Consider the following 26,227-nt stretch of genomic DNA (forward strand, 5'->3'; position numbering starts at 1 on the left):
TCGATCAGAAGACTGCTGTTCTCGACTGTTCATTGTGGACATTCGAAGTTCTGGCGAAGCTGCAGCGGACAAGGCGCGCTCGGGGTGGCGCCACATCTGCACACACAGAATACAGAAACTGCAAATGATATATAAAGAATATATATATATATATATATATATATATATATATATATATATATATATATGGCGATGAGAAGAGACTAAAGAAAAAAGAGTACTTTATTATTACTGTAGCTAATATATAAATAAAATATATATATATATATATATACATGTAATGAAAAGAGAGATGATAATGGAAATGAGTTTAGCTGTGTTAGTTTATCTTACTGTTCCGTTTATTTCCTTTTCTTGTCTTTTGTGAAATATCGTTGATTGTGATTTTTATCTAGGTTCAAACTGAGTCTATAGCCAATGCGAATAAAGTCACTAAAGGTTAATGATAACCTAAGGCATTTTCTTTTTCATAGTTATAATGTATGTGAAGTGAGCAAGTCTAGGCAGTCTTTCGTCATAGTTCTCTTGTTATTTTCGGGTCTTTATTTAAAAAAAAAAAAAAAGGAAGACTACGAATAAGGAAAGATCGTCCTTGGGTGTTTTGAAACTTTGTTGATGAATTCTGTTTTGAACGCTTTCGTGGTATGCCTGATACGCAGACTATAGCTTATGCTTGATCAGGCTATCCCATAAATATATGGGCTTTTTAGTATGCACTTTTCTGTGTGTAGGGGTTCAGAGTTTACTTGTTACGCCAAGTCTGTTCTACATCTGGTTGTTGATTATAGGTATGTATCAGGATGGGACATAAATATGGTTGTTTTACTTGCAACAAATTGATCGTTCTGTATTTGTCGCCAGACGATTTCCCGACCCATTTATTTATTCCTGGTTACCAACAATCTTCAGATCTGTTGGTGAAAAGCAGCTTTCTACACTACCAAACGTACAATTTCGAATTCAACTTTCCAGTGGTCAGAAAAGATCGGCCTGGATCAGAATCGGCTTGCGTTGCTAGAGAGTACGCTGGTCGCAAAAACTTGCTCGCCCAAGCTTATATAAGCCCATTTCAACGACCTTTGCCATTTGTAGCGTAGGGTTGTCCTGGAGATAGATGGCTTCGCGTTGTCTATCGAGGCTCTTATATTCGATAAATGCAACTAGGCCATATAGATATTCATGTTGATCGTCTGCTTTTTCTTAGGTAATTCACAGTATAGAGGACCTTTGCAGTTTTCTTAAGCGCAAATTACGGCTTTTTGGAATGAAGATCCGATTTAGTTTTGGATTTAGGTATCTATCTCGCAGCTGCCAGCTCTTTTCCCTGTCTCATGTGGATGAGGAGACGTCGATTCTTATCCGCAACGACTTTCTGTAGAAATATGTTTGTTCGATGCCGGTCTAAATGTTGAAGGTAAATGAGATTTTGTACGCTTCAGCTAGTCTATGGCGCGTCTAAACTTTTAAACTTGAAACTTAAAAACATTTTTGATAACATTTTATAAAGACAAAATAAAGCTAATAGCCTGCTTCCTCAGCTAATTGAAGAGTTGTTTACCATCCAGGAACTTATTTAGCGGTGCAAAGTACTGGCCTCCAAGTACAATGTCCCACCTTCGAACCAAGTAAACCCATCGGGAAAGCCTTGATACTTACAGGGTCCTTGTGATTTGGGTGTACGACCAAAATAATCCTAGGTTTTGTGCAAAAGGGAAATAAAGTAGGTATAGAACATATAATTCTTAATTGTATATAGAAAGGTTCAGTAAGAAGGCCGGAATCAACGAAAGTATTTAAGGAAATAGCGGCACAACTATCTTTCAAATATATATTTATATATACATATACACAAGAACAAGACAGTTTGGTAATTTTTTATTTAAATGTGGGACACACATACTGTTTATTGAAAATAACTTATATATCTTCTTGGCAAACACGGTATCTAAATTGGTAAAAAAGAACGGTTTGTACTCTCCGGACAAATGCCGTCTGCTTGTCCGAACGACATATATCCATAGTATGTGCCAGTTAAGAGGAAAGGCTCATTTCATAATTGTATTATATATGTCTACAATTTTTTTTTTTTTACTTTTTAAAACGTGTACATATATAGTTTCGAAAGATGAATGCTAATGTTCTATTGGCAAGATTCTACTGCTGGCGTCCTGCCTATGTACTTTCTATACTTGTTTCGATGAATTTCTAAGCAAATAAAGGTATCGTTGAAGTACTTGTTGTTGCACCGACCTGGTATGCGGCTTCATGTACGAGTAGCATGTGACCCTGCTTGTTTCTTTATGTATATACAAAAGCGGCAATACGGGATCATTGAATAACATCTGGTACTGCACACAAATGTGCATTTCTTATAGTCATATCATAATATCGACTATCAGTATTCAATGCGTTCGCCATTGTGTAATAAAGTGAAATATATCCTAACCTAACCTCTCGTAAGTATGATTCTAATAGCAAAATGAGCATTTTTCATTTTGTCTTCGGCCACCATCGAAGATCGTCAAGTGTTTTTGTCAGTGACGATGGCCTAATTCAAGCTTTTCTCTGCTACAGAATTTATACGCCGGTTTAGTCCTTCAGAAATACACAACCTCAATCGTTCTTAACTCATACAATTTTCTAAACTGAAGTTACCTCACATCGTGTATCTTCTGTAAATGTAGATGATAATTCGAATGCCGTTGTACCCAATGGAGATAAACCGTTTGTCCTATAGGATCAGCTAAGTTTTCCAGTGTGGACCCTGTGTCTACATGCATAATATAAGTGGTATTTTTTTGCCGTACATTGAAACATACAAAAGCTTGTTCAAAGTGCTTTTGCTGGAGGGTCTCAAATCATACCTAGCATAGTTGAATATTTATAGCCCTGTTGCTCGAGCCCGTTAGGAGCGTTTATTATCAAAGTGTACTTTCTAATAAGGAGCACAAATATTGTTAGTACAATATAGTGGATCCAGCTGTGGCGTCTACGTGTGTGTGTAGAACTTCCCTTCAAATATCAAATCGATAAGTTTTTCCTTAAAGCTTGAAGGATATTCGTCAAACCATGAATATGTGTTGTCTTAAGATAGTTTTTGTGTTCGATGCATCTCTCGGATCTTGAGCACGACAGCCTTAAGAGGCTCAGCTTTCCAAGTCGACCACCTGAAACAATTAAATGGGGACGAAAGTAATGAGCAATTATTGAAAGAGTGTTATCACTATAGATCCATGAGAAAAAATAACTATTGAATGCGGATAAAAAAAAAAACGCTAGTGGTTCATCGCTGAAGAAAAATCGCTGGCGGGTAGAGACGCTCGTCACGAAACCACCTAGCAACACGGTGAGTTTAATAGATTAAACTTCTTTAAAAGAGCTTCGGTAATGTTCAATTATGTTTAGAGAGGAAAAATCATTCGTAGCATCATTAAATTCTCGTCACTTTATACTGCACTGATAACTAACTGTTTCATACCGTTGGAAAGCTAGGTGATTGCTATGTATTGCATATAAATTTGCGAAACGTTCGAGCAGACGGTTTCAATATTTTATGTTTATCTTTAACTTGCAACAACTTATTTTCATACTTATGATTTACCATGATGAACTACTTTTCATTTTTTCGTTTTATATCATTCTTTTGCTTAAATCTTAAATCTGCTATTTGTTAGTTAAAATGCCGAACACTTGGCATTTTGAGGATCGCCTTTATTTACTTCGAGAGCCGAACTCCAAGTAGAACCTCACGATACGACTAAAGCTATGAGAGGCACAACGAGGAAATTGTGAGGGACGAATAAAGAGGTTCCCACTAACGTATAAGCCTCGGCTATCAGCGAACGAAATTAGAAAAGAACAAGCAGTTAATAAAAACCGCCGCTGAGAAGCCAAATTTGAAGTAAACGCTGCCGTAGAATTTTCATGTAGTTCCAAATGCAACAAAAGGATCCTGTTTGTGCCACACACCTAATGCCATTTTTCGTCGTTCCGGTAGAGGGCGTAGCGTACTCTCCGGTTAGAAGAACACTGTAGCATGAATGCCACCAATGACCCGCCCTGTGATCAACGGGGCAGTGACGCGGGCCCGAAACCTTATCAGCAGTAGAGAACTGTTTGTCGTTATGTCGTCTGAACGCATTGCCCACTCTGAAATATTTACAGCATTATTCCTCTTTCCTGCTTCTGTGAATCACTGAAACCTCTCAGTACCTACGCTTTCACAATAGACCTAAAGACATTTTGAGTTTCACTGCTATTAAGCATTCTCTTAAACTGCTGGATGGCAGATTCCAAGGAAGTTAGTACTCTACAACCGATTTTGAACTTAAACTACACCTTATGTGGTTCTTTCGTAGTCAACCTAGCGATTGCAGCATGAAGGATGCTTATATATGATTTCGGATTCATCAAAAGGACATTAAGCGCCGCCATAGTATGAAACACTTGGTAAACGGTACCTTGTGTTGTTTCCAAGATACCGGCCAACACGCATGCGGTAGTTGTCATTTTCGTTCTCTACAACGAAATTTTCGTAGTCGAGTATTATCCTGTCACCGTCAAATGACTCCAGCTCAACCCGGAGCATTTTTGGTGTCTCAGTTAGCTTGTGAATGTATTCGTTGCCGAAGTAGAACTCGTCCTGGATGTTACCTATTTATATAAAATGGAATAATATTTATAAATATCTACTTCAATTCAACACACTGCCTCTTCTATGTAGCGCTCTTACTAGAACGATATGTCCTCTATAAACGCGTGGATTGGAACAGGCAGCAGAGCTGAAGGCTTAAAGAGGCCAGGAGGTTTCTGATTCAAATCCGGTCGGGCATCGAGATATTCATCTACCTCCGAACCTAATAGTATAAAAACTAAAACCCCTAGCTAGTGTATAGATCTGCGAAGGGGCCACTAAAGAATGCCCCTGCTTTCTGCACTTACCGAAGCCATATTTATAAGAAGCCCAGCTACGATCGAATGAGAGAGGTTGGGCATTGCCCTTTGGGCCACGGCGAAGCACCAGGGTCCATCCACCTCCTGTCATGTCACACATCACCTACGGAAACACCCAGACGTTTCTATAGTTTAGGTGCAAGACAGCAAACTAGAGGCATCCTTATGATGATAAACAGTATTAAAATAGAACATAAAATGAAAGAAAATAACCCGCAAAGAGAACGATTTCGGATAAACTAATTTGTTATTTTGCAATTGGGCTCTTATTAACCTAGTCGCGTATGATGCATCGTTTAAGCCCGATTTTGTTACACACCCAATAATTTCATTACTTTTAACCTAAATGATTTAGACTAGATGCGGGTTTGTCTTGCTTGACAAATAATTGTTTTTACTCACTTTCATAGGTTTCTTTCCCTGCGCATCATAGACAATGTAGGGACCATCACAGTTAGCGCCGGCTATAAGTAAGTCGAATAATTTCTATTAATACAGTACTATATAATAGTTGCGGGTTGCTGAACAATTGCTTTTGTAAAAATACCTTTTAATTATGACAAATAATGAAAAAATTAAAAGTAACGGACTATTCGAGTCTCTGTCTCGAGTGTGTGTCTCATTAGAAGTATTAAGAAAAGAATGGCTTTGGAGAGCGGTAAGTGTAATTGGCAACAAAATTGCCTGATTCATGCCCAGTCGTGAATTCTATGCATTTAATGTGGTGAAGTGTATGGGGGGGATGGGGATGGGGGTGAAACCCCCAAGCCGTTTCCTAGTGCAGAAAATTTGATTACACTTGACATGATTATAAACCCAAGAAAGCTCATTTTTAAAAAGTAGGTTTTGCGGTAACGAACCTTGTCTGAGCTGGTCGCAGTTGTGGGGAACCGTAACGCTGCTTGACATTTTGCAGTCGTCTCGTTTGGGCCCAACGAAAAATGATAATTCAGGAATAGGTGTAGAACGGGGGAGCTGCGTTGCTACCATATTCGACGAGCTTGAAGACTGTAATAGCACCTGGAAAATCGTTTCGTTGGTGAGAAGAACACAACGAATTAGGATTGCACGACGAGCTGCTTTTGTGATAAACGCAAAAAATATGTGAGATAATAAAGACAGTCTAACCTGGGCCATCGGTGGAGCATTTACTACAGCCCGGGTACAGCGTTTGAATCCGTCGCGCACCTCCTCTATAACCTAGAATCGTTCATTATACGAAGACGCAAGCGGGATATTAAAGCAGCATGAGATTATCGTAGCTTATTTCTGCAAACATGTTCAGCTATCAAACTTCTATAGGGGAGATTGTTTATTGATTTCCCTAGATAAAGGAATAAGCTGACTTACCTTCGACATGTCATTTTCAACAATTCGTGGATTATTTTCCCCCATGCGTTGCATATCCTCGGTCAGAATCATGTTCTCCGAGATGTCTTCGTTCCGCATCATCGAGGATTATATTTATTTCAACGAATGATTGAAAATAAGAAAATTAAAACAAAATGTATATAGATGTATTTAAACCGAACACGACTGCGAAGTTTTATTTATTTATTAAATACTGTTCTTCCATTCTCTGTTTTGTGTGTTTCGACTTTCCCTTTAGTGTAAGTACTGTCTTAATTACTAACTTACTTAGCAACTAGGTCGGACGTTGAGGTTGGGTGCCGATGTCGAAAGCTCAGAGAATGGTAAGGTTTGTGCTTGAAGAGATCAAAAACATTACAGAGAAGCTAATGCAACTTAGAAAGAATTTTGACTCACTAAAGGATTATAGAAGACTGCCTATAGTTTAGATAACTTACAGGAAACTTTTTCAGAAGCTAACCGGGTCATCATGGTAACTTCGTTGATCGAGTCACTTAACCTCTCCTGTAAAACGTCGAGTTTCTCTTTGAACTCACGACTGAGGGATTCCATTGAGTCCTAAACAAATGAAATTTTCAAATTAGCGACTCGTTAGAAAAAAATTGCATTGGTCGTGTATTATCCTTTGCCTAGATATGTCTAGTTATATGGCTAGGTTATATGTCTCGGTTGAAATTTAGGTAACGATTTGGCGCTTCTTTGGTATCGTCTGTTATTTAAAATACTACTTTAGTAGCATTTTAATACTTGAATAGTAATAAACTGTAATTATTATTAAAAGAAGTTATGACTGTGGCTCGTATTTTTTCGTATATTTTACTTCATAACAACAAAATTGATCTCTCCGTAGATACATACAGTCTGAGCGTATACTGTTGTAGAATCAAATAGAACTTATCATTTGACGATAATAGTAAGTTGCATTGTAATAAATTGGAAACAACTAGCTATGATTAGTTCTAGTTAAAGCTGCAAATATTGGTCTTACAAGTTTTAACTTTGCTTATGGAACGACTGTTGTAAGTTTCAATTGTGGCATTCGTCACCTGAAGGAAGAGGAACTGCTGTGTATTGGGCGGGCTTCGATTGCCCGAAGTAGCGATACTACTCGAACGTCCTTTGTTCTCACCGGAGCTCGTATGCAGTCGTTCATATACCGTGTTTACAGCTACATAATGATAAGAAACGCCAGAACAAACGCGTCCGCATTATTTTTCTCTCATATTTACATCAGCGATCTAACAAGCATCAACGAACTACTTCAGAAATAACGAGAACCTTTCAACATCTACCAGCACGTATTTTTGCTAATTAGTATTAATTATACGTTATTTAACAAGGCAGCATTGATTCTGTTCCATTGACGAGTCGTACGGTACATTTATTGTAGGAAATAATCTTAGAACCATGCACGCCAGAAATCATACTACAGAGGTTGTGTCGTAGAACAGATAATGTCATATCTAAACCTTCTGGATCAATGCTACTAAGTCTACTGCTAGGGGCACCAAGTCGTTCACGAGAAGAAACCGAGATATGATAGATAGGGGAAACTATGACTCACTGTTGAGGATTTTCTTTAGAATATCGGTGAAGATGCGCTCTTGTTCCTCGCGCTTGTTTTCAACAGAGACAACTCGATCAAGAGACTGATCTAGCTTCTCGTCGAACTTCCGTTGTAGGGCTGATACCGAGCCTTCAAGACTTCGTAACCTATTATCAAATACGTCTGAAAACAGTAAACGTCAAACCGCAATGAATAAAAGCTTGAAAATTCGCTCACTTAAATTACGTGTGTCGTAACTGACTTAATAACTGGATTTGTATGTAAAGTTTCTTTGTAAAAGATTGCCGCATCCTAGATATAGTATTTTGTCAAGCGCTTTTGCTACTATCAGAATGGAAACCAGGAAAGTGTAGACCATACAATATGCCTTCATTGAATGCACGAGTACCCTTCAAAACATCACAACAATAGAAAATCAACGTAGAACAAACAGGATTTACCGTCGAAGACCTTGAAAATAGAGGGACCGCTTTTCGGAAAGCTTCTACACTACCTACAATAGGCAGTGGACCAACTTCCGTTTTTTGCGGAATTTACGTGCGTTAAATGAACGGACTTAATCCATAACAGCTATGCTCCACAGTGACCGCGGAATCCCAATTTTTTTCTATGCACGTTTGAACTGAGCGGTTTGCCTATCGTCGGACACGAGTGCTGTTCATATAAAGGCGAAACACTAGTTGGCGCTGGACGTCTACACATGTGATACGGCATCTTGCTGGACCTCATGCAGGTGCAGCCGTTCGTTATTTTTTTATCATCGGTGAGCGATAGCAGGCATCCTCTACTAGTTTATTTGTCTCGGTATCGTTGCTGAGCCGTAATCTAGAAGAGATAACACAAGGAAGAACTCGCGCGGTCTAACTATGGGACAGTTTCGAATTGCTATTTCCTAGAAGGACTGCGTATAAAATATCACATATTTGCCTGATTTACATGCATAACGTTCGCCACGATTAGGCCCTATGTCCCACAAGTCGATCGCAGCGAACGATGAATGGACCAGACGGTGATAATCATTTGGAACATGTTTCATTCGTTTATGGCTTAGTCGCTATCGGGCTATACTGCAAATTGGTGCGTTGATCCTTTCTTTTGCTACAACTAATTCAAACAGGAAAAGTCCCGTCCCAAGGTTAAACGGGAGCTATTTGTAATTAGGATGACAAGAAAACTAGTACTTGCAGGAAGGCTGGCCATTGTCTTTAGTATGAAAGATGGCTCCACTCTTCTGTGAGATTCAAGAGTCTCATCTTTCTTGTGATTTGTCGCATAATATGATCTATTAGAGTATGACGAGCAAAAGTCTGCGTCAGAATATTTCCACTTGGCAATAAAGCCAATAGTGTATAGAAGGGCAACATTTGTGCTGACAGATCGAATAATATGAGTTAGGAGACCATGACTACCCAATCTTAAGCGAATCAAGCATAAACGTTCAGCTTCTCTGGCGTTATATGAAGCAATTATTCCGGTATACTATATTCTTTGTGCGTGGCTACCTTCCCTCAGTACGGACCGAACATCAGTTCTGCCGCGCTAAAAAAAACCAGTGAGGCTATCGTTCGCGCAATATCTAGCCCTCCCATATCTCAAAAGGTAAGCTTTATTATATTTGTCCACAAGTGGTGGCGGACCATGTGTTCCTATAGCCGGCACGCGCCCAATAATAACGCCCCAGTGAATATTTCTCCTAAAAATTAATATACTATCTTTGTTTAAGCGTTAGAGGACACTCGCCGTGAGCAGCGAGAGGTCTCTCGTGTAGAAGTCAAGATAACGAAGATGGATGAATTTTTCCGAGTTAATTAAGCTAAGCGTCCGCCTTTCAGGCGGCCGATGCCACGTCGCAAGAAAAAAGTGCCGCGGCCTGCGCCGCAGCAGCTATCGAAACTACCGCAAGGGCCGATACTCTCTACACAGTGTTACTGCTGTTGTTGTTGGCAAAGGACGGTCAATTTCGAGCCGATTTCAGCCAATCCGCTTTTTCCGTTCGGTAATAACTGTATGCACTACATCGGGACTCTAGCGTAAGTATCCTAATAAGCACATGGGGCAAGTGTAGTTCGATCGAGTACAAAGAGGTGTTTGGTGAGGCCGTATTTACCAACTTAGGGCTGCTATCTTCTTCTGACGGACCTTAGCAAAATCGTTCGTAGTTGCCAAATAAATGATTTTGTACCTTAGTGCAAATCTCATGCATTATAATAATCGTGCATTATCATCATCATCAATCACTTTACTACCAGCCCGACGCTCAGTTCCCGACGCTATGATTTTCGGGAATAAATCGTCTGGACGGCCAATATGATTCTTAACGAATATCACACTTCGTGGCTATGTATACATGCTATGGGCTTGTTGATAGCCCTGTTACACTTATGTGACACATCTGCTCGGCAAACGGGTCAGTATCTCGAAAGAAGCTTTCGAATTATACGAGAAGAGAGCGTAAGGTTAACCCTTTCTCCACGAAGGTTTAAAAAACATGCAAAACGAAGCGGCAACAACAAGAAGGCAACGTGTTCCTTCCAGCCCCAAACTGCTGATCTCAATGTGCGCAGGAAAAAAACACGGACGTACGGCACTAGAATTATCAAATGGGGTTAAAAGTTTCTTGGTGGTAGATACGCACGGAGGATGAGACATTTGCTCACGGACTCAGTCTAGATCGTCCGTCTGACCAATCGGCCCGCAGAGACGAAAAATGTTTTATTCAATGATCACTGTTCTAAAGCGCGCGCCTCGAAAATGGGCGGTGCGCAAAGCGTGTTAATGGTGAAAAATTAAGTCAGTAAATTATATTATAAGCTGTCTTCTTTGAGAAACTACCTTGTTTAAAGTAAAGTTTTCACAGATACGATATAAAACATGGGAAATTCGAGATATATATAGAACCTCAAAATCGTTAAACACGAAGGACTCACAACAATCAAACTGAGAGGTAAATTTAGATAGGGATCAGTATTCTGTTCGAAGCGAACGAATTTCCTAGTAGATCCGCAACATGTAGACGGTTTGTGGTGGCAACTTTTCACGCAGAAATTTACTAATTCTTGGTGCGTTTCGCTGGCCCTAGAGAACAGTAACTGTAACCTATAAACGAAATCTAGCCAGAGGAAACCTCTCTCTCCCCGGAGAAGGTTCCGTATTTGAAAGAAAGACGCCGCGTTGCTCTGAAGATAACTGGCCAAATTCGAATCAGATCTTTCGACGGAAAAGCCGCCTTTAAATATTGATTCCAGGTGTACAGTCTTCCCCAAGAGAAGTGCCCGCTCAAACCTGCCCAGCCCCGTTTGGCCATATTCCGATGAAAACGAACGAAGCAGTGCGACAAACATGTAAAAGACTACAGTATACGCGTTGTATTTATAGAACGGTCAGAATTTCTGCTTGTTAAAGACCTAACATTCGGTGTTCGTTCGCACTATACCCATACTCGTATTCCTGTTACAGGGATCCAGGCGTGGTTGATTACGCTCCTCTAGGTACTGCGCAGCGGGGATGCCCAGCACATTTTCAACTTCCACATTCGTCTCCCTCAAGAAACATGTGGGGAACGTGGCAGTCCTCACCTCCTCGATATATTACTCCCGTATACCCAATTCAGCGGAGATTCATTGGGTTTTATTTGAAAGGAGTCAATAGATATTGAATCATTGCAGACAGATTGCGTGACGCTTTTGTCACTCGTGCTTGCATTGGTTATAGCAGCAGAAGCGAGAGCAGTCACGACTCGTTTTCGCAAAGTAGATCAACAGGTTACGCCTGACTGAACAATGATTTGGTCCCAGTTGAAGAAGCAAAAGAATGCTCTTTGGGTTAAAAATTAAACGAGCTAAAAAAATGTCTTCCTTTTCATTTTCAAAAATTATAATTATCATAATAAACAGCTGTGTTTACCAGTTCTATTTGAATCACAGGTGCTTCCCGACTAGTAGGACAAAGTAAGTTTTTCTAGATTATGCGGAGTTTCGTGCTGAAGTTACTGGCTAGTGTTTTCAATGGACTTAGAGCTCAACGAACCTTTAAAGCAAACAGATTGGCGAAACTGAGATGAGAGCAGACGTAGAATCAATGCTATACTATATATACAGGGGTGACATGAATCTGTGGTGCAGGAAAGTGTATATGTGAACGAGCATGTGCACTTAAAGATGAGGTGTTAAGAGTAAACGCATGATGGGGCCAACAGCTATGCACCTCGTCTCGTAACGTCATATGTGCAGTAATCGTGCCGTTGAGGAGAGATCATTCCTATGCTCTTATTGCTCGAGACTGGCTCCAGCCGAATGCATCGTAGCCGTTGCAACGATCAGAATGACCTCAACAAAGGATTTCTCTCGCTTTGTACAGTCATATCGTAGGTTGTTGGCCGGCGCGTCACCATGTGGTACACAGATGTCTATGTAGAGCACTCGGGCACTTTGGACTCAGATACGGTATATAGCGTCAGCGCAGCAGCAGCAGCAGCAGCAACAGCAACAGCAGCAGCAGCAGCAGCAGAAATAGCTAAGAAGCAATAGTTAGCAACGAAAAACAAGGACCTAGAGTGGCCTAAAAGGCTTATGAGAAAGTTGATTGAGTGGCGTTGAATGGACGACGACGACATGATTTATTCTTATATTAGACAGATAAGGCGCAGATGCAGTGAGAGGCAATGGTAGTGTGATCGTTCTTTGCTGTTGAAGCTCCTTGAAAGAGGCAGTGACGGTAACGTTGGTGCTAAACATGCATGATCGCCGGAACCGCGTTTCGCTACATACCCGTAATTGTGACGCATGCAAGCTAGCTGATCAAACCTTCATGGCAGTACGCTTTTACCTGGAGTGCAATTCCCAGTGACAGCTAATTTTGGACAATTACGACGTCTGCTCTATTCCTTGAATGGAATGACTAACAGGAAATCGACCACAGCATATCGAAAGTGATCCATCTTTGCAAAACGCCATAACCGTTTTAAAGGACTAAATGCAATTCACGTGAATGAGAGTGTATCCCAGAATAGCCTAATTTAAAGTCAAGGGTATAGGCAGGGAACGTTGTCGACACGACAGATGCGAGATGTGTGTATCCGACGCTTTAGCGGATGAGCTGATCCTATGGCCGCGAGATCGGACTGCTAGTAGGCCTTTAATCAAGCAGCGGTAGTCAGCTGATCAGTGCATATTTGCCAATGAACGCAGAAACTGTTAATGCGCCCCAGTGTCTTCAAGCGTTCAACGATGAATAGACCGTGTAACCTGTCTTGTTTGCTCTATCTAATTCGTACACAGCAGATTAATTAGATCTAATTTGCGGACCGACAGCCATATAGAAATTGTTGGCATTCATGTTTATTAGAATTCATTGTTTAATTGCATTAGGCAGGACAAGAACGACCCGATTAGCGTGAAAACCCAGCAACCGGAAGGAGAAATTGAGTCCCGACGCAATTACATATAACTTGCACGTTAGTTTCTCGTTACAAGGAAATTACGAACAACGCCTTCATTAAACGAAAACATTGGGACGAGTCCGCAGGCCGGACAGCGTCAGGAAACTTAAATGATCAATTAAAGGAACGTTATGTCATAAGTTACCATATTGTTTTTTTTTTGCGAATCTTCGTAACAGTACAGCTTCTCAATATTGCTTTGAATAGAGGTATCGTAAATCAGATTCAGCCCATGAGAAGAACAGTCGATTCTGTCTCAAGATGCGGACGGCGCAAATCATGATAACTTACTTTATCATAATATACATTGTAACATGAACATATGAACATATAGGGGAGTCTAGAAGTAGCGATCCTTAGGCAATGTCTGATTTCAAGAAGTTGTGCACTTACACACTTCGCCATTCATAGGGACCCTATTATCGATTTAGGGGTTAGATAGTTATTAGGTTTTAGTCACTTAATCACACATTGTATATTTCATTAAGGTATGACGCATGTGTGAACCCTTTGATACAACACAATTTCGATGTCAAGACAAGCAATGACAGTTTTTAAGTTTATAAGTTGCGAAGATGCTGGGCTGTCGACATCGTTTTTAACTTTTATATGGATACTTTTCACCGGCGCCAATTTCTTCTCGACATGGGTTCTATGCGCGAGCTTTATAGATGAGCTGTGTATGTACTCAAGCGTCACTGGGTCATGACGGCAGCAGCTCTAACTAATATGTGCTTCGGCAAGGTAAACATATTGCGGAAACACAAAGCACGCCGAAGTTATTTCTTACTTACAATATAATTAAGTTCAATGTGTTGCAACTGTGTCGAAATGTATTCTGTGCATTACAGATCGAAATATTTCCTTGACGCTCAATAGGCTCGTCTTGGGTCCTGTTTGACTCACATTGGCAAGTGTTTATCAATTAGGTCATGTTGCGTCTATGGGTGCGTCTATGCAGAACTGATCCATCTGTATACACGCTATCGTTACACAACATGTCTATTACGTTGCTACTCAAGTACGCTGCATCATTTCACTATACTAGTCTAATGCAGAACTCACCATTTGATAGTCCCGTTGACTGTTGTTGTTGCGTGGGTATGACAACGGGCCTGCTACTGATCATTTCAAGTCTCGTTTCGATTCTTTCTAGAATGATGGCCATTGGTACTAACTGTTGGGCCGTGGCCTGCAGTTCATCAGTCAGCTGTTCTTTGACCTCTATCAACGCTTTTAATGAAACGCACTCAGGTGCACCACGCGCTGCTTTTAAGCTCAACGCTAATATGGCCAACATTACGCTGGCTACAGGAGACATTTTCTTTTGTTATGATGCTTTTCAGAACGTTCTATTTATAACTGCCACAGAGTAAATAATATGCGAGAGACCAACGTGGCTACAGAAGTACACAAAGCACGAAGATTTCCTGTCTTTTTTTTTTTTTTGCTTGTTTTCTTTTCTATCTCTAACTTCAAAGTACCATTATCCTATCTCACTGTTCAGCACCGTTCGCCGTCTGCCCGTTTTCTGCCGAGCGGACCCACTCTCATCTCAGGACAACCTCACGCGCCAGTACGAATGTATCACTGTGTTACATTAGCTCCTAGTCACCGTCACCAAAAGTCCGACGATCACTGTGCGACCGCTTCCATCAAGATCACTGACACACTGTGGACTCTGGCGGGCCTTTTTCTAACGGTTCATGCTTGATGTTCTCACCGCGTCTCCCCGCAACCGCTGATGTCGCCCGCGTCGATGTTGCTAACTCTACCGATAATGACAATAAAGAGCAACGGAGGAAAGTTGAGACGGACCGCTCTGTTGCAGGACGTCGCTACTCTGTGGGCGAGAGGGATGGAGAAAAAAGACCTTAGGTTATTTGCTATTCTGTGCCTTGGTCGCAGGCGCGACCCTATTCCTGCTCTTTCGCGGCTTCTCCACAAACCTATCAAACTATGCTGAGTTCTTAACGTCGCTGGTGTCGGTGTTAGTCGCAGTGGTGGTTCACTGATGCTGCTAGAGCGCGTTTGATTGAAAGGACAGATAGACCAGATCTCGTGCTGGACGAACGCCACGAGGGGGAGCGGTAGCGAGATTCAGTTGAGAGAATGGCTGCCAGTCGAGGGTTGCTAATCGAGAAGGGTGGGAAGAGACAAGCGAGCTCTCGCAACGGCGAGTTGACTGTCGGGAGGCCTCGTCCAAGAGAATCGTCTTGTTCCAGCCTTCCTATTCTTTGCGCCCTTCCTACTGCTGCCCATGTGGGCGGTCCTGTGGACTGGTGCGTCCTTCTTCCAACTGTGTTCCGTTCCGTTTCACCCCACCCCACCCCACCCCACCCCTTCGTTTAGGCTACGAACTGTGTATACGTCTCAAACAACAGCCGCCACCACCGCATGCATTTACCCATTGATATTGCCGCTTGCTTGCGCTTGGCTTTTTCAGTGAAAGTCGCTGTGGTGATTTCTAAACCTTTTGGAGTGGGGAGTGTGGGGGGGGAGGGGGTCGATCCCGTTCAACCTAAAATTGCCATGATGCTTAGTTTCTATTTTTTTTGATGCGGAATTGTGATGAGCCCCAGCTATTTCGTTTATCCTGGCGCCGTTATAACTGAATGTGAAAATAACAGCCGGGGAAAGAGAACGCAGGAGAGTAAAGTGATATCTGTTGTCTACGTGGATGTTATATTGTTTGTACGACGACCGCGACGATTAAGGCGGGGGTAGGAGGTAGTGGAAGAGGGTTGAGGCACCATCAAGAGCCGGTGTCAGAGAATCAACAACCAGATAGCCGCCAATTCTAGTGTCTAGTAAATAGCAGGGTTGCGTCTGATGCATCTCTGACGAACGTCTTCCAACACTTTACCCAGCAAAAAGCAATCGACTACTTTAAAATAGACAAAGCAAGAACTTGGGAAGGCCAGTGAAAGATAAACGTGATTAAGGTTAGTAGATACTAGAGAAGCGATGGATATAGATAGCAAAAGACACTGAGGATGAGAAAGACCTTAACGTTACGAGGCTACACAGAGTGCTATTTATACGTCTGTATAGTAGGCAAGATTCAAGACGAGAGGTTTAACACGGAGAAACGGAAAGTTACTACGATGCCTGTAAAGGACAACTTATGAGTTTTTGCTTTTTCCCGTTTGCTCTGTTGATCTTCATGTTCGCCATCTACATTTCTCGATGGTGGTAAGTAGTCGTGGCTAATGAATTTGGCAATGTTGTAGCCTCTGTAAAAAAAATCCAACTACCTGACAATATGGTTAGGTGGGAGACTCTGTTTACAAGAAGCTGGATGTATGCCCAGCTGCAGAGCAGGAAATTTCTAATGCTACAGAGCAGTGGGGAGATCTACGCGGGAACTGTTGGTTGTTCGAAGAATGCCCGAATGCAGTGCAGAGCTATAAATATTCACCGCATAGATACGATTACGAATTTGGTTGAAACATCGAGATGAAGACAGGCGAAGGAATTCAAACATGAAGACGGCGTAATGATTAAATTCGTGCTCGTTGATGAAACCGTTTTGATGACAAGCCATTACAAATCGTTCTGGCACGCGTAATGCTAGTATCAATGACCACAGCGGCCCAAAACCGCCATACGACAGCAAAACGCGAGTCGAAAAGCGAACCAAACATCGAGACAGGGAAATAGACCCAGCTGGGCGAGCCTGAAAGATGAATTGAACTATTGAGCCTTTTTCTAGCATAGTGCAGTCAGTTGAGCCGCTTCAATGGTCCGTCTGGTCGCCGGCCACAAAACTGTGTTTTCAGAGCTAAGATGACGTAGTAGAGTTTCCAGAAAGGCAGCAAACAATGATAATAATCGCACCGGTACCAGCAGTCGGGCTACGTTGGCCGTCATGACGCAAACGATGTGGCGGGGCGACAAGACATTTTCGTGGTGGGAAATTCTGAAAAGCGCCCGCGCTGTGACGTGCTGCCTATAATCTATGGTATGTCTGGGGAGAAGAGGACTGACTGATGGGCCGGTTAGAAATTTGTAGCGTTATCGAAAAACCTAAGGTCCATCTTTGAATGGGTGGAAGTTTATTGACAACAGATCCGCACCTCTATGCAAAGTTCATTTTGGAAAAGAAACATCTTCTTGGAAGAGACAGTTGACAACAAAAACAGACCGAAGAGTGTCGACAACGCAATTCGTCTCTTAATGTCGTATTACATGGTAGTGTGTTATTAAAAAGGTTGGCTTGGAAGATAGCTTGCAGCCATTATATATATATCGGCTTGAGCTGGTTCCATGTTGCACACGATTATGTAAATAGTTCTTAAAAACTTTAAACAAACTACCACAAAATAACAGCTCCAATCGAAATTATACTCCAACACTAATTCAAAGAGCATCGATTTCCATCTCAATAGCCATTTACAGTGTAAAGGACATTTGGTATAGACCCCATTTGTGGTTGATATAAACATTATAATTTTGTCTTCTATATTCTATAAGCCTTCTATTTATTCGTAAGAAAACTGCGTTAGAATTAACACTTAACCCATTCGTAGCGACAAATTTGACCTTTTTTTTTGTAAAAATTTACATATTTAACCTTTTATACATCGTAGTCAAACATTGCATCGTCGAAACACTATTGAACATCTGCGTTTATTTGCACAAAACCAGCATGACTGGATACAGTTGAGCTAGGTTCACATGAAGTATCAGTAGGTACAATAACTTGAATGAGATAAGTAAGTTACGGTGAAATTAGTAAGTATCGGTCCCCGTTGATAGAGATAGCATTCATTTTTCAAGCATTTCAAGCGGAGATTTTATTCAGCGGATGTGCTCGAATGCAGTATAATAATAGTCCTGTACCTCTAAGTAAGAGTAGGAGTTTGCCTATGCACAGATACATACATATTACTGTTTTTTTTTCTTTCTTTTTTTTTTTTTTTTTTTTAATTAACATATGCTCATCCACTATTCTTGAGCAATGCCAGCGGTTTTTAGGGCAGAACCTTAATTTAATAATAGCAGAAAAAAGTGGTCCAAATTATAAACTTGTTAAGTCGATAGTCTATTTCGATCACGAGATGGCTCACTAAAAAATGGCAAGAAAATTTGCATAACGCCAAAGAAAAACGGAAGAAATATTAGATATAAAAATAAAAAATTGATCAAAAAAAGCAGGCCATAACATTTGTGCAAATATTAGAGGCCGATTTGAAGATAAGATTATCTACCGCCTATAAAAACGTAGACATAGACTAATATTTCTCTCTTAACTTTTTCGCTTTTGGGAATCTGATGGCCCTTTTTCAGGTCCTGTATATTTGGCCTAATGTTAGTTCGAACGTTTAGGTCCGGTAGATTTTCTGTGACGATCTCAGTGGGTATCTATATGTTTATTCATTCTCAATTACTACTAATTTAGAGATGGCATTTTTGAAATTACTAACACTTGGAAGTTTTAGACATTTTCAAAAATTTCAATTACCAAATATTCGAAGAAGGAAAAACCATGTTTATTAACCATGTCTTTGTTGTCATGTGTAAATCATTTCATCGAAATGTATGTTTTTATTACAAACAAATTACGTTAAATGAACAAGAAGGTCAACGGAAAGATTACATCAATGTAGTAGGGAATCCTCTACAATACAGTTGTCGCGGCATAAAAATTTCAAGTGACTAGTTTCAATAGGTAACGCAATGGATTCTAAATCCAATATGGGGCATTTGAGGGAAAGCTACGTGTAGGTATATATATATATATATATATAAACGAAGTTGTGTTCAAATGTAAGCTGGCAGCCACTTGACCCGGTTATACTATGTATAATAATATCTAAGCAACTGCTAGCATTGTTAAATAGTGAAATACAGCGCCATCACGAAAAGGTACATATAAAACACTTTGGTTAGTCGCCATAAAGGTTGTATTATAATAAAAGGGTGAAGATCATTTCTTCAAGCAATAGTCACCCAGTCTACTTTAATCCGTTTCAATCTAGTGATTGTGGTTAGAATTTTCGCGGGCTAACATTTTCTCTATACATTAACTATACCTGCTAGAGCATATTGTTCGTATGGTAAATAAGAAATGTCGAAAGTTATGGTAATCGGTATTACGAGTTGGCGTAGTATTTAGGCATGTAAAATGCCAACAGTGGCGAAAGGAACTTCGGCGGAATGCGCTTTAGAAGTTACAGGCACCTACGTTACATTCAACGAGGCCAAATTATAAGGAAAACAGTGAGTCAGCAGGGAGTGCTGTCCGTCGGCAAATACGTCGTCTTTCCAATGACTCATAACAACAGCAATATTTCCATTGATATATATATATATATAATAGGAACTTTCACAGTTAAGCCACAGATAAAGACAACAAGCATAGACTAGAAATAAACTAGACTCTGCGCTGATCCAGTCCGTCTATAAAATTTGTCGGTTATTTTGTTACAGTGTAGTAAAGTGATAGCATCGTCTTGTCCGGCGGTGTGTTAGCTCGACGCAGCGTTTCTCTTCCATCGAACAAACATGCTCACCCTGTTCTATTCCCACTAGTTGCCACGAACCGTTGATAAATTTATTGTAGTACGAGTTTATTCGACAGGCTAGCGTATATCTGACGTTTACCGATGGCTTACCAGAGCGGGATACATTGTTGTTCTATTACCTATAGGCCACAGTACAGAGGAAAGGGACTGACTTATCAATGCGCTTAGTGACCCTTTAGGAGCTTTTTGTTGAAAAACAAGCACAAAAATCCACCTTGGGAGTGTGTCGGACCCTAAGAAACCGACCGTTTTAATTGTAGGGAATTTTTGCTGCGTTTTTTCAATTTTATCAGTGTATTTTTTCATCATGTTCAGGGTCGAAGCCGATAGCTGAGTAGCATTTTCAACAACATGCTTTTTTCCATCAAGGTTACTAATGACAGAATTAACGAGCTCAGGAGCTAGTCCTAGAGTAGGTAAAAAGGGGTCGTTAGGTTGGATATAATTGGGCTGATATAATTGGGTTGGATATAATAATCCCAATTGGATATAAATTGGGAGCATAGTAAAGGAAAAACGAGAAAAAACACTGTTTGTTAAATCTGACGAGGTAATATGAACTCTAATCTGAAACTGTCGTTAACGAAACAAATCGTTTAAGTAAGTGCAAGAAACGGCTAAGCAACAATAATCACTACATTTTAGCCATTACTTGAATATCACATATTTAAACTTGCGCATCGTAATTGTGTCATTTAGAAGAAAAAGGAAGTTAAACTTGTTCCTATTCATCTGCTAGATTTGTAAGACTATCCAACGTGCACGCCGTTCTATCTGCTATTAATTTTCAATTTTTTTCCTAAAATGTAGAGGGCTATGATAACTATAATTATAAGGTAGACGGACTGCATTTGTTTCACGTATCGTATATGGAATAAAATATTTGGCCTTTTAAGTCAATGTTCATACGTCGCCAGCGTTCGGGAAACGCAGGATTGATTAGCGTATCAATAGCGTAAGGAACCTGTATTGGTTTTTCGGCCATTCCGTAAGTGAAGTTTAATACGTGAGAACTACAGGGTATAAATAATAAGCTTACGGTTAGTGGCTGTACAAACGTATCGAACTTACCTTACGAGCTTCGTACCTTTCTGCATCTGATCATAGGATTAGGCATATGCACGTCAGTCGCAAATAACACTTGAGTCTATGTTGGCTTTACGAAGAGTAAAGTTATGAGTCTTGTTAAATGATTATGCATTTTGATTTGCTGGTCACAGTAACGGTTCTGTCTTTGCGATCATTTCGATTATCTCGATATAAGTTCGAATCTTCAAGTTCGCAATATTCTATAAGGTTGTATTGGCGTATAATAGTCATGTTGCGTCTTACCAGCTTGATGCTACATCTAATATAGAAAAGTGCACGCGTCCTTTAGATCCGTAGGCTGTACCACATTATCCTTTAGATCATTTGTAGAATAGCCAACGTGCATAGCAATAAACGACATTTCTGTCGTCTCTACCTGCGCCGACAACGAACACCTAGCAACCGCAGCGTACCTCCTTGTCAGATGTCTCTTCTGCCTTGCTAATCCATTAAAAAAAAGCACTCTTACACATAGTTCAGGGCAGAAGTTCTGTCGAAGACAGAGTTACGAGGCATTATCGCTTTTGATTATAGCCAGCTACGCCTTGAACGTTGCCGGACGGCTTTTAAAACTTTCAAAGATTCGAACTTCTCTTGGTGACCTTCAGTTAAGTATCGTCGATCTGATCGCTTCTGGTCAATGCTAGTAATAATCACAGAGGCAGCATATGGAGTGATGAACTTAACAATGACAAAGCAGAAACTTATAATAAAGACCGACAGGGGCGTTTCGCATGAATAAGTGTTACCTATGCTGTCAAAGGAGCGTTCATACTGAACAGGTAATGAAATTTCTCAGGCTAAGAAGATCATTTTATTAGTTCTCTGTAAAGAAGCCCTTACTTCATTCTTGCTTAGTTTTCTGCTGGGCAAACACCGGTGATTCCGAGACTGAAGGCGAGGCTTAACGACACGCTTGGTCACGCAGGCTTTCCAAAGGATGCCGGATATGCTTTACACGCGTATGGCTTAGATCGGACGTAGCCTTTCCAAGCGACATGTTAGAAGTTTGTAACATGACCGTGACGACATGCCTTGCCACGGCGGCGGTTAGTGTTGCAGATTTTAAGGTGGTTTCGATTGTGGAGCCGGGTGTTTCAAGTTTTAACGCAATCGAATTACTGGACGTGGGCGCTGTCGATGAAGATAATTCTATTGATTCGACACATTTTCTGATAGAGGCTTCTGATAAAGGGAACGAGAAGGGAAAACGTAACGTATGATATCTATCTTCCCCTTGCACTGCATTCTAGAGGGCTCCGCATGTGAAAGTAAAAACGGTACGCAACATGTAAGATTCCTGCTTTTTTCCTATTTGTAGATTTTTTTTACTGTTCCAACACGCTATGATTGTTTAATTTGAATATACCTTAATCAATACTTGCGGCGTATAACTAATATTTAGGTAAAACATGGTCATACTAGAATATAATAAATCAAAGCCTATTCCCATGTTGAAAAAGAAAAGCTACATTTAGCCGTAATTCATTGGGATGGATTACAAAATACCTTAGACTAAAAGGTAATGAATGCAAACTGAGATAATTATCTTACGTATTTATTTCTTTCAACAGGTTTTACGGATATTCGTTTCTGAGACACTCGCATCGTCGACCCAAAATTATATTTGTTATTATAGATCATAGTACCGTATCTTAAATACTTTAATAATTTTATTATATTTGACTACTAGCCACGCAACAAATAAATAATAATTATAAATTCCATTATATATTATTCAAGCGTATTAAATTTTCCACTGACCAACGGCATGCATCGATTCCAACACGATTTTCTAAGCAAAATATTGTACCACACTTGAAAAAAGCTTGAAGAAAAAAACAATTACTATCTCTTTGACCTCGCATTTAAGGAGCATTTAGCCGTAATTCACTTGGATCGAGCACCAAATATACCAACTGGAATATAGGCCGGCAGGCTCTTTCCGTTTATAGCTATCTCATTAGGTTTCTTTTACATTGTTATGCCCTTTAAAATAAATCCGTTCGATGTTAGTATGTCTCATCACGAGTCAACATGAGCGGTTTCCAATCTAGCTTTGTCGTCCCGAATTACGGTCGCACAATTTCAAAAAATCTTCAACAAGCTGATATATGGAGCACCAGATCGTAGCTTCATTTTGCTGACTGAAACAGTTTCAATTCCTTTGGACCAATTAGAGGTTTTGTCAGTTATTACTATGTTTACCATGGACTATAAAGCAAAAACATGGACTTTTACTCAATTCGAATATTTCTAATAAACTGCTTTGGTATTTTCGTGACAGCGTTGCTTGCTGACGTTGCTAACGTCATAGATTCTTTTTTCTTTTTATATACTTTACGGCAATCTTCAGTGATCTTAACAATGCGCTTGGCGGCGTCTAATGAATTCGTCCATCCCCTGGCTCAGTATTAACTTAGTAGAACAGGCGAACTAAAATAACTTCAATCTCTCAAATTAGCGGATTAGTAATAGTAATAATAATAATAATAAATTAGTTGAATCCCTTTTCAGGGTTCTGTCTTCTATGACCGATACTGGGGCTCCTAGCAAATGTAAGTCTGTGAACGTAAAACCACACACATTGGCGTCCATTTTTCCGTTTGCTGCTGGACCGAAGTTAGGGAAAATAGCATATGTCCTCAACCGACAGTTTAATACAACGGTTTACGCCTTATCTTAGGCCACGAAGGTCCAAGATTTACATAAACCGTACTTGAGTCCATTGCCGCAACCGATTCCATTTGAGCCTTTTTAACGTGGTAAATATCATTTCTAATTACGCAACCAGTATTATTTTGTAGCAGTTAATTCGTTGAGTGTACGAAGTGTATATATTTTATAGATTGATACATTCAAGATAATGAATAATGAAAAAATAAATGACCGATTTACTTCAAGTAACTTGCCTTCCGCAGTTACCAACTCTCGTTTCCTACTGACGAACTAAAAAGAGACGCGTATTTTTTTTTACAAATCCTTAGTTTTCTTTTTAATTTTATTCAGTTTCTTCACTCACATAAGTTTATCCTGTATTTTGGGTTAGAAAGGTGAATCAACACGGCATTGTTCTTACGCATCGCTTGATTACTTTATATATATATATATATATATATATATATGTATATATATATTGATTCGAAAATTATTTAATGTATAAATATTGTATTATATTGAATCAATCACTAACCAACAAATTATGGTAGAAAAAGAACATTATCCATCCATTTTTTTTTAACAAAATGAAAAGTATAGAATTTTTTATGCAAGAATTCTTCGCATTGTTGTACCGAGTATCATTACGCCATTGAAGACAGGCAAAGCAAGATCAGATTAGAAACACCCTAACCAATAGATGATCTCTGTACTAATGCACGTGATCCTTAGAATACCTGCTTCCCCAAACAAGCATGCCAACGACTAGACTTTAATCCATTTGTTTTCCAGGTACACACGTATAAATGTTTCTGTATTAGAGATACGCTATACCTAAATACGTCCACCATGATGCGTCGCGAGCTCATGGTGGTCATCAAAAACGCTGTAAGTCGTTACCTCATTAATTAATTGTTACGTGTGGGAATATATATATAACAGCATCATTATCACGCACAGATCTGCCGTAACCAACCGATAAGAAGTCAACTTTAGAGGTTATTAAATGGAAAACAGAAACATTTCAATTCTATTTGAACAAAGATTTGTTTCCCTGGTAAAACATTACCGACTTTGTACCCCACTAGTAAATTCATGCAGGTTTGTTTCACCAGTATCCAGTCCTGGGTAAAGCCAGTCTAAATTCTCGCTTGTAAGGCACCATTCGAGAGTTCACTGAAACTGCTTAATTTCATGAAAACCTAGCGCCAAGATAATGTCTTCTTTTTTTTTTTTGCTTTTTGATTATGGGTACGATTCGTTAAACCGCATAGGTTAGATGAAGAGCTTAAAGCCATTAGGTTGCAGCTCTGATAAAAAAATCGAGCTGAAGATGAACAAAATACCATATTCATCGTATCGTTGTACAATCGTTTGTAGAAATTGAGTCAACCAGGTGTGTGAATATTTAGGGCTCATTTTTTTTAAATCTAAACTTTACCCAAAGTAGAAATAACGTTTTACCCTAACAATAAAGTCCCATATCGTATTCGAGTATCACAAATGATATACGTGGTGTCTTGCAACCATATCTGTGACGGCATGTGTTTCTTGATCTTTGGTGCGTATAGAAGGAGGCCATGATCTAAACCTACAGCACATGTTTTTTTTAACGGTAACATACACTACAGCATAGTTGTATTAAAGATACTCATTGTTTGTAAGTGATAACGTTTTTCTCGATGTTTCGTAGGGGTATAACCTTTAGATAATTGAATTATTCTAGGAAGTAAATGCCTATAGAAAATTGTGCTCCTTGGCATGTCTTCGTTTCGTCCTAAAGACAATATACGCCCAAACTTAACAGTGACCGAATGAACATTTAATCTGTGCCGTGTCCACTCTTTTGTGACATACATCAAAGCAAAAAAGACGATAAGCTTGCCTGTGATGTAGTATACATACATACATATACGTATATATATATATACACACATATATATACATATATATATATATATGTGTATATATATATATATGGCACTGGTTAACATTACGTGTTGTTAGCGCCAGAATACTCAATCACTTTACACTGAATTGTCCTTTCATCAGGTCTACGTACTTTTGGATGCAATTCTTAAAGGTCAGTTACCGTAATACCGGCAAGTTGTATAGACACACCTAATTCTGTATACATGCAGACGACGCTTCCACGTGCAAGGATGTCGATAATGACAATAACAACAATGGCTCAGTTGTTTAGACATGTAACATTGTAACGTTCAAGATATAAAGTTATTATAGAATCGTATATCGTTTTGTTCTTTCAGCAGTACTTACAAAATATACAATACACTTTCTCGCAACAACACTTAACAGTTTACTTGTTTGTATAGTCGATACGTCCTGCAATGGCTACGAGGTGTCAGAACTGATGGCTACTGGCGGACGCGTCTTTTGAAGCAAGTTCGCATGATGCATGCGCAGGCCTTCGTGTGCCATCGCCTCTACGGAACTTGACACTGTCCATCGATTCCTGAGTTACCTAGAAATGTGTTGTTGTATCGCGGAATGAGATGACCAAATAGTAATAGTTCCGCGTTAATACCGTTGACGGAAAAACTTGTAAGTACGCGTGTGGCCAGCCAACTATCAATGGGAACGTGCCCGTTGAAAATGTTC

The 26,227-nt window shown here is 39.9% G+C and overlaps 3 protein-coding genes across 8 annotated transcripts in view; 1 reads left to right on the forward strand and 2 right to left on the reverse strand.

Annotated features, from left to right (window-relative positions):
* Nucleotides 1–1,863: 1,863 nt before the first annotated feature.
* On the reverse strand, nucleotides 1,864–15,369 carry LOC111253019 (uncharacterized). The gene is made up of 12 exons (XM_022811807.2): nucleotides 14,394–15,369; nucleotides 7,889–8,053; nucleotides 7,371–7,492; nucleotides 6,762–6,882; nucleotides 6,304–6,389; nucleotides 6,082–6,153; nucleotides 5,814–5,973; nucleotides 5,356–5,417; nucleotides 4,942–5,056; nucleotides 4,461–4,653; nucleotides 3,970–4,149; nucleotides 1,864–3,167 (listed from the first exon to the last, which is right to left on the reverse strand). Exons 1-12 carry the CDS (start codon nucleotides 14,647–14,649, stop codon nucleotides 3,086–3,088), a joined length of 1,614 nt encoding a protein of 537 aa, XP_022667542.1. The 5' UTR covers nucleotides 14,650–15,369; the 3' UTR covers nucleotides 1,864–3,085.
* Nucleotides 8,402–22,644, forward strand: LOC111253020 (uncharacterized). Of its 6 annotated transcripts, none has more exons than XM_086992000.1 (4): nucleotides 8,402–8,968; nucleotides 9,404–9,490; nucleotides 9,724–9,921; nucleotides 22,522–22,644. In XM_086992000.1, exons 1-3 carry the CDS (start codon nucleotides 8,885–8,887, stop codon nucleotides 9,889–9,891), a joined length of 339 nt encoding a protein of 112 aa, XP_086848126.1. In that variant the 5' UTR covers nucleotides 8,402–8,884; the 3' UTR covers nucleotides 9,892–9,921; nucleotides 22,522–22,644. The 6 variants fall into 6 exon arrangements, 5 of the variants coding, with proteins under 5 accessions (XP_086848126.1, XP_086848125.1, XP_086848123.1 ...); XM_086991999.1 differs by lacking the exon at nucleotides 22,522–22,644 and adding an exon at nucleotides 11,815–13,472; XM_086991997.1 differs by lacking the exon at nucleotides 22,522–22,644 and adding an exon at nucleotides 11,348–11,801.
* Nucleotides 22,489–26,227, reverse strand: part of LOC111252596 (stearoyl-CoA desaturase 5-like) — a 34,970-nt gene continuing 31,231 nt past the window's right edge. The window contains exon 14 of the mRNA XM_022810762.2: nucleotides 22,489–26,090. Within this exon, the coding sequence (XP_022666497.1) occupies nucleotides 25,971–26,090 (120 nt within the window). The 3' untranslated portion in view covers nucleotides 22,489–25,970. The remainder of the gene's footprint in view (nucleotides 26,091–26,227) is intronic.

Source organism: Varroa destructor, unplaced genomic scaffold (genome assembly GCF_002443255.2).
Source record: "Varroa destructor unplaced genomic scaffold, Vdes_3.0 BEIS01000006.1, whole genome shotgun sequence".
NCBI lineage: Eukaryota > Metazoa > Arthropoda > Arachnida > Mesostigmata > Varroidae > Varroa > Varroa destructor.

Coding starts and splice junctions, on each gene's coding strand:
- LOC111253020 (XM_086992000.1), top strand. CDS start 8,885: ATGAATGGACCAGACGGTGATAATCATTTGGAACATGTTTCATTCGTT. Junction 8,969..9,403: donor TCGGGCTATACTGCAAATTG/GTGCGTTGATCC, acceptor ACCTTCCCTCAG/TACGGACCGAACATCAGTTC. Junction 9,491..9,723: donor GCCCTCCCATATCTCAAAAG/GTAAGCTTTATT, acceptor TCCGCCTTTCAG/GCGGCCGATGCCACGTCGCA.
- LOC111253019 (XM_022811807.2), bottom strand. CDS start 14,649: ATGTCTCCTGTAGCCAGCGTAATGTTGGCCATATTAGCGTTGAGCTTA. Junction 8,054..14,393: donor GTCAACGGGACTATCAAATG/GTGAGTTCTGCA, acceptor TACTGTTTTCAG/ACGTATTTGATAATAGGTTA. Junction 7,493..7,888: donor TCTAAAGAAAATCCTCAACA/GTGAGTCATAGT, acceptor ATCATTATGTAG/CTGTAAACACGGTATATGAA.